Here is an 8,981-nt window from a genome sequence, read left to right as displayed (position 1 = left end):
AAGCTTTTAAGCCTATATATATATATATATATATATATATATATATATATATATATATATATATATATATATATATATATATATATATAAATAAAAGCTTAACAAAGGTTTTAAATATTTTGACTGACTTTTCCTGGTGATGTCCAGTTTCTCTTGAAATATCCAGCTTGTAAATGTCCTTGTAAGTGTATCTATGACCAAATTTGTTTTTACTCTGTCTCACACAATTATATTTGAGCTTGTGCAGTTTGCTACAGATGCGGTTTGCTGCCGCTAACTAGTTTACCATCTATCCATCCCTAACCATCCAATCATAAGATGTGAAAATGCTGACATGATCATACACCTGCTAGAAGGCAACAGCAACATGGAATTTGAGCTAAAAAAAAAAAAAAAAAGTCGCAGTGCTGAGTCAGGTGGTCTTACAATACTTTCTGTTGACCCCAGCAACACGAATAGTCTATCAGGAATAATTAATTTCGTGGACAGAAATATATTAAAATGTAAGCCAGTGATTCTGATTTGGTAGAGTCTGATTCTACTGCAGTTCAGGCAGCGGAGAAGGCCTTGGTGGCCCACCATGGAGAAGAAGTTGGTAGATTTATGACCGAAAATTTTTCAGTTTTCAATATTCAGGAGAAATTATCTTATGTCATAACTGTTAATGTTAATATCCTGATAACAATGGAGACATTATGGCTTCTGTTTTCACTACACAAATTTTGCACTTCCATGGACCAGCCACTTGAGGGCGCTCTAATTCTAATTTTTAAAACAGGATTCACAGTACATTCAATCTCCAAGCTCCTTTAATGTAATAGTAGACACTTAAACATGTCACGTTTACGCTTCCCAGAGGTGGAAATATTAATAATTGTATTTGTAAATATGTATTAAATTTAGCCATATGCATTATGCTCTGCCACTGTTGAACCTTTGAGCAAGGCACTTACTGTAATCTGCTCAAGGGTCTCTGTACCATGGTGTGCCCTGTTCTCTGACTAGCTGGGTTATGTGAAAAATGACAAATTCCCTTCAGGATTAATAAAGTACTCAAAATTTCATAAATAAAAAATTAATTAAAGAAGATAGGTCATCTCCTTTGTATGCTAAGTTCTAAAAATGTCTAACATTGAACAGTTTCCTAAGCATTTAGCTAAATTATCTTGGAAAATTTGTGAACAATTGAAAGCTTATTTATTATGGCATTATATAATATCTGATTTTATTTCAGAGCACTATAACGCTCAAAACATGTCCAATTAAAAAATGGGATATCCATCCAGTGACTATTTAAAAATCCCAGTTTAGAATACAATCATATAATTTTGCCATTGAATTTAAAATGCATGTAAGTTCTACTAACTTGTTAACATGAAAATGTTTTTGGTCCTTTCCTAATACCAGGTAGCATCAGATGCACCACCTAGTTTTCCATGTTCCCATGTGAGTTTCTTCCCCAGGTTCTTCAGTTTCTTCTTGCGGTTCAGAAAAACACAGGTAGACAGAAGCAACTATGCTGTTTTGCATGAAAACATAATTTTTTTTGGCAAACCAGCTTAGTTGCTTCCAGTGACAGGCCATGCATTTGGTACCTGGGCCTTCAGTGGGGACTTACCCGACTTAATCCACCTCTTAATACCACCACTATCACGTCACAATCAAAGAAACCATCAATACTATACAAAAAAGCAATAAAACAACGCGTGGCATTACAGAGAGAGAGGCATTTCACATATGGAGGATAAATACCAAAGCAAGAAACCCAGTTAAGACTCCAAACCTCTACACTACAAGCGCAACTGTGCCACCTACATCATCTGGAGCAGTTCAGAATCAAAATTTGTCTAACCTGACAAAAACTTTAAAATGTTAATAAAATACAACCTACTCACCAGAGATGCAGATTCATAATTTGCACCACTCCTCAGAGGCTATAAGCCAGTGGTATTGCTCGTATTCTCTGGTCTGGAAGTGGAGAACAAACCTTTTCCCGGGCTGATACAAGATAGCCAGCTTCGGAGTTGGCCAACCTCCTCACGATGTCTAGCTTTTCTTGAAAATGTATTTTTATGTCCAAATCAATTTCTCTTCCTCCATCAGCCTTTGTGGGCATAATAAAGTCTAACTCAGATGTATTAATGTGTGCAGATCTGCACACATATTTTGCCAGTCGAACTTGTACTTGTACTTGCTGTAACAATTTTCCTCTGACCAACCAATCAGAGGACGGAAAAATGCTGCCGCTATTCTGGGCCAGCTAGCTAGCTAGGCCCTGTGAGGCAAATTTTAAAATTTGATTGGTTAAAGAAACAGAACCATTGCTACTATAGTCTTAGGTACATCGGCCAGCACAACAGATTCTGAAGAGCCTGTTTTCGGCTTCTTCCATTAGGGGTCGCCACAGCGGTTAATCGGTCTCCATACTACTCTGTCCTCTACATCTGCCTCTTTCAAACCAACTACCTGCATATCTTCACCACATCCATGAACCTTGGTCTTCCTCTTTTCCTCCTGCCTGGCGGCTCCATCCTCAGCATTCTCCTACCAATATACCCCATGTCCCTCCGCTGCACATGTCCAAACCATACAACATCTCAGGTCTCACCACAGTCCTATAAACTTTCCCTTTCACTCTTGCAGATACTCTTCTATCACAAATCACTCCTGCTATCACTCTTTTCCACCCACTCCACCCTGCCTGCACTCTTTTCTTCACTTCTCTAACACACTCTAGATTACTTTGCACAGTTGACCCCAGGTACCTGGACTCCACCACCTTCACCACCTCTTCTCCCTGCAACTGCACTACTTCACTGCCTTTCCTCTCATTCACACACATGTACTCTGTCTTACTACTTTCTCTTCAGCGCGTACCTCCACCTCTCCAGGCTCTTCTACTCTCCCTACACTCACCACAAATCAATCATCTGGAAACATAATAAACTTTATCTATGACTCTGACTGACATAAAGGACATCACAAAGACTCCTGTCTGACCTCGTCTGTCAACCTGTTTATCACCACTGCAAGCAGCAAAGGGCTTAGAGCCGATCCTTGATGCAGTCCATCCTCCACCTAGAACCAGTCTGTCGTTTCCACTGCACACTTCACTGCAGTCACACTGTCCTCATACATGTCCTGCACCACCCTCACATACTTCTCTGACACACCTGACTTCCTCATACAGTACCACAACTCCTCTCTCCACCCTGTCATACGCTTTTTCTAAATCCACAAACACACAATGCAACTCTTTCTGACCTTCTCTTTACTTCTCCATCAACATTCTCAAAGCAAATAATGCGTCTGTGGTGCTCTTCCTCAGCATGAAACCATTCTGTTGCACACAGATGGTCACCTCTTCTCTCAGCCTAGCTTCCACTACTCTTTTCCATAACTTCATGGTGTGACTGATCAACTTTATTCCCCTGTAGTTACTGCAGGTCTGCACATTATCCATTATTCTTAAAGATCAGTACCAGCACACACCTTCTCCATTCCTCAGGCATCCTCTCACCTTCCAAAATCTTGTTAAACAATATAGTTAAAAGTCCACTGCCATCTCTCCTAAAAATCTGCATGCTTCTACCAGTATGTCATTTGGTCCTACTGACTTTACACTCTTCATCCTCTTAATCAAGTCAAGTCAAGTTTATTTTTATAGTGCTTTTCAGAGCAGCTTTACAGAATTTAACAGTTAAGGTGAATGATGTGTGTTTATCCCTGATGAGCAGCCATGGCAACTGTGAGACACATGAGGCAAAAACCTTATGAGGAACCAGACTCAAAAGTGGAACCCAACCTTATTTGGGTGACAAATTAATCGCTGCTCTCACTTCCTCCTTACTAATCCCATCCACTTCCTGCTTCACCATCTCCACATCATCCAACCTTTTCTCTCTTATTTTCCTCATTCATCAGCTGCTAAAAATACTCCCTCCATCTTCTCAACACACTCTCCTCACTAGTCAACACTTTCCATCTCCATCCTTTATTGCTCTAACTTGCAGCACATTCTTCCCAGCTCGGTCTCTCTGCCTGGCCAAACAGTACAAATCCTTTTCTCCTTCCTTAGTGTCCAACCTCTGATACAGCTCCTTATGTGCCTTTTCCTTCGTTTGCCACATCCCTCTTTACCTGCTGCCGCATCTCCTTGTACTCCTGCATACCTTTCTTATCACTCTGTCGATCCCAAATCTGTTTTGCCAACCTCTTTCCCCTTATGCTCTCCTGCACTTACTTATTCCACCACCAGGTCTCTTTGTCCTTCTTTCTATTTCCAGAATTCACAATAAGTAGTACCTTTCTAGCTGCCTCCCTCATCACTTCTGCAGTAGTTACCCAATCATCCAGCACATCTTCACCACCACCGAGTCCCTGTCTGACCTCTTCCCTGAATCTCACACTACACTCTTCCTCCTACAGTTTCCACCATCTTATTCTTCTTTCAGTCCTCACTCTTCTCCTCTTCTTCTTCATCTCCAAAACCATCCTACAGACCACCATCTGATGCTGTCTAGCTACACTGTCCCCTGTCAACACCTTACAGTCTCCAATCTCCTTCAGGTTGCATCTCCTACATAGAACTATGGTCCACCTGTGTGCACTTTCTCCGCTCTTATACGTCACCCTATGATCCTCCTTCTTCTTAAAATAAGTATTTACCACTGACATTTCCATCCTTTAAACAAAATCTACCACCATCTGACCTTCCACATTTCTCTCCTTAAGGAAATAATCACCTATTTTCCCTTCACCAACATGCTCATTAAAGTCTGCCCCAATCAATAATCTTTCTTTCCTAGGTTCACTCTCTACTACTTTATCTGACTCACTCCAGAACTTTTCTTTCTTCCTCATCTCACAACCCACTTGTTGTGAAATATTATTGGAAGGCATGGGATTAACTTTCACTGTTATGCTGATAAAACCCAGTTAACGTATAAATCTTATCAAAACCAGACAAAACATCTTAATTGTCCAGGATAACTGTGTTAAAGAATTAAAAGATTGGATGACGCATAACTTTCTATTATTAAATTCTGATAAGACAGAGATTTTGCTCATCAGCCCAAAAACCAGTACACAGAAGCTCCTGCATTTTAACCTGCATTTAGAAGGATGTACTGTAACTACTAGTTCAACAGTAAAAGACCTGGGAGTTATTTTAGACACCCACTTGTCTTTTAAAAATCATATCAACCAAGTTACAAAAACAGCCTTCTTCCACCTTAGAAATATTGCTAAACTAAGAAACATATTGTCTATATCTGATGCAGAGAAGCTCGTCCATGCATTCATGACCTCCAGACTGGACTATTGTAATGCATTTCTAAGTGGATGTCCTGCATTATTAATAAACAAGCTACAGTAAGTTCAGAATGCAGCAGCCAGAGTCCTGACAAGGTCGAGAAAATATGACCACATAAACCAATCATACAAACCATCATATTATCCCCTACACTGGCTACCTGTTGAGTTTGGAATCGACTACGAAGTATTGCTGCTTATCTACAAAGACCTAAATGGTTTATCTCCCATGTATTTATCCAATCTTCTAACACTCCACAATCCATCACGCTCCTTGAGATCCCAAAAAAATAGATTTTTAGTAGTTCCTAAAATAGCAAAGTCCACTAAAGGTGGTAAAGAATTCTCACATTTATCTCCTAAACTTTGGAATAGTCTTCCTGACAGTGTTTAGGGCTCAGATACACTCTCCCAGTTTAAGTGCAGATTAAAAACATATCTTTTTAGCGAGTTCTACACATAACACCCATCACATATCATAACCTTGTGCTCCATTACATCTGATCACATGCACATTATCAACTTGTGCTTGTTAATATCATGAACAGCAGCTACACTAATTCCTCTCCATTGCTTCTCTTTTTTTACCCATCCTGAGGCATCTCGAGGTTGCGCCAGTTCCAGTCACGTTCCACCTCATGAAGATTATGGACCTTTAAAGAAGCAGATGCCGACCAGCAAACATCCCAAACTATCTAGAGACGTACCAGCGCCATTTGGATCCGACTTCATGTAGAGATTGGACATTGGAACTTTTTGAGGGTTATAATGTTAACTGACTGTATAAGACTGTAGAAAGGACATTACTCACAATCTTACATTCTGGTGCTCATGTTAGTTCTCACTCCCTCTTGTTTTGTATTGCTTTAAGATTTATAATCACACTAATGATATCACCCAAATGAGGATGGGTTCCCCTTTTTGAATCTGGTTCCTCTCAAGATTTCTTCCTCATAACAGTTTTTCATTGCCACAGGTCACCCCAGGCTGCTCATTAGGGATAAATACACATCATTCAGCTTAATTCTTAAATTCTGTAAAGCTGCTTTGAGACAATGTCCGTTGTGAAAAGCGCTATAGAAATAAACTTGAACTTGAACTTGAACTTGTGGAGCATAAGCACTGATGACATTTATCATCATTCCTTCAAATTCCAGCTTCACGTTCATCACCCTATCAGAAACTCTCTTCACCTCCAATACACTCTTACTGTACTCTTCCTTCATGATCACACCTACACCATTTCTCTTTCTATCCACAACATGAAAGAACAGTTTAAACCCATTTCCAATGTTTCTGGCCTTACTCCGTTTCCACTTGTTCTCCTGAACACACAACATATCTACCTTTCTCCTCTCCATCATATCAGCTATCTCTCTCCCTTCACCAGTCATAGAACCAACATTTAAAGTACCAACCTGAACCTCCACTTTCCTACACTTCTGCTTTTCCTGCTACATCTGTAGACGTCTTCCTCCTCTCCTTCTCCTCCTTTGGCCAACAGTAGCCCAATTTCCAATGGTACCCTGTTGGCTAACAATTCCTGTGGCGGTTGTTGGTAACCCGGGCCTTGACTGATTCGGTATGAATTTCTGGTTTGATTTGGCACATTTTTTACGCTGGATGTCCTTCCTAATGCAACCCTCCCCATTTATCCAGGAATAGAGTTTCTGATGAACAGGAAGCTGGAGGTTGAAGGCGTGATGATTAATGTCATCAGTGCTTAAGCTTCACAAGTGGGTTGTGAGATGGTGGAGAAAGACATTTTTTTGAATGAGTTAGATGAAATGGTGGCGCGTGTACCTCGGGAACAAAGATTACTGATTGGAGCAAACAATTATTTTTGCATTATTGTATATGTCACTTTGACTCTGGACTGTCACTTTAATTTGGGACTGGCACAGCACAATGTCACTTCATGTCACCTTATACCAGCACATGGACACTTTAAGGACAAATTACAATGGTCACTTTAATCTGTACTTCTGTCAATATCTCCAAAATGTTTGAAACCACTTACCTCTTCAGCTTTCTTCTAGTATGAACATGCAACATTTACTTTCTGCTCATGGCCCTAAATCAAGTTTTGGCCCTTCACAGCAGTTTGAGCACCTCAAAAATCTCCAAAAGCAGGTGTCTCATATTTTTTTGACGAATATACTTCATTTTATTGGGTCGGTATGTATAAAAATATAAATATGTTTATATAGGGGAGGTGTTAGTGTGATGGCTATGGCATTGGACTTTGTATCTAAAGGTTGTGAATTCAAAGGCAGATCTCTGAGCAACCCTGTAGCTTTTTAAGTTGTATGAATGAGATAAATGTAAGTGACTCTGAATAGGGGACTCTGCCAAATAATGTAAGTATTATATATGTTTAATAATACAGCCTGTGTAATAAAAATCAATCAGAAACAGAATCATTTATTGATCTTCTAGGCAAATTGTTTGGTTGCAGTTGCTCACAGTAAAAGCCAAAAAAAAAAGAGAAAATATAAATATACATACAAAGTTATATATTAAGTGAATGCAATGTGTAGCAGCAGGAAATGACATTTGAGGCAAAAAGTCAGTAATAAAAGCAAATCATTATTATTGCCCAAAATAAAAAGAATAAAATCTTTTGTGTGTGTGTGTGTGTGTGTGTGTGTGTGTGTGTGTGTGTGTGTGTGTGTCACGTGACTCGTCGAGCTCAAACCAGGTCGCAAAACAACGGTCATTTTTTGAATTGCGGTGTGTAAACATACACAACAATGTCCCTGCGCGGTCACGTGACAGAACTTTGCTCCAATACGTTCGAGATTGTGCTTTGATATGTAAATGAGCTCCGCCCCACGGCCCGCGTGCCAACCTGCTCGAGCAGAAGGAAGCTCTTGGGAATTGTTCGGGATTTTCGAAGTGCGGTAACGGGTTCGGTTCTGAGTGTCAGAATTTAGTTAGAATTCTGTAATAAAATATTTAACAAACCAGAAAAAGGTCGGAGGGGAAAGTTGGGGCAAAAGAATAAACATATATTTATTAATATTTTGTTTATTTTTGGAATCCTTCCTCCTTTTATTTGTCCTGCTCCACAATGCGTGCTGGTCTCCGGTCCTCGGTTACACGCTGGGACATTTTAGAAGAAACGGAGACGTTTGGTGGATCTCGACCCAGCGCAGATTTAGGAGTGGAATATCCTGTGGACGTGTGGATTGTTTAGTTTATTTTCTGAATATAAATAACTATATTTTTCCTGAGTTTGGGGAGGAAATGCCTGGCCGGAACAGGTACAACCTGGTGGATGACGCGGCGGACTCGCGCGTGCCGCTGCACAACGACGAGGCGTTTCAGCACGGCATTAATTTCCAAGCCAAGGTGAAGCCAAAAGCGAGTCAAGTGCTTTTGCGTGGACTTCAACTTATTTGCATTACATTATTGCACGCAGCATTTGGGATTTTTTAACATCCCTCGAAGAAAAAAAAACAAACAAGAGTGGAAAAGAATCTTTTCAGAAGTAACCTGAGCAGGAGAAGCTCGTGCATGACTCTGCTTTTCATACTATACCATATATATATGCAATGATTTGTATATTTCGATTACATCCTTACACACTGGTTACATAAAGGAAGATCCAGAGCAGGACATATACATGCATATATCACTGACCAAGTCAAATCCAATTTATCAAT

The 8,981-nt window shown here is 40.0% G+C and overlaps 1 protein-coding gene across 1 annotated transcript in view; it reads left to right on the top strand.

Annotated features, from left to right (window-relative positions):
• Window positions 1-8,263: 8,263 nt before the first annotated feature.
• The window catches only part of si:dkey-34e4.1 (carboxyl-terminal PDZ ligand of neuronal nitric oxide synthase protein), a 53,397-nt gene continuing 52,679 nt past the window's right edge, over window positions 8,264-8,981 (top strand). The window contains exon 1 of the mRNA XM_046839803.1: window positions 8,264-8,667. Coding sequence (XP_046695759.1) covers window positions 8,563-8,667 — 105 coding nt within the window. The 5' untranslated portion in view covers window positions 8,264-8,562. The remainder of the gene's footprint in view (window positions 8,668-8,981) is intronic.

The sequence above is a fragment of the Silurus meridionalis genome, chromosome 25 (assembly GCF_014805685.1).
Source record: "Silurus meridionalis isolate SWU-2019-XX chromosome 25, ASM1480568v1, whole genome shotgun sequence".
Lineage (NCBI taxonomy): Eukaryota > Metazoa > Chordata > Actinopteri > Siluriformes > Siluridae > Silurus > Silurus meridionalis.
Note: the sequence above shows the minus strand (reverse complement) of the source record. Positions and strands in the feature narration are given on the sequence as shown.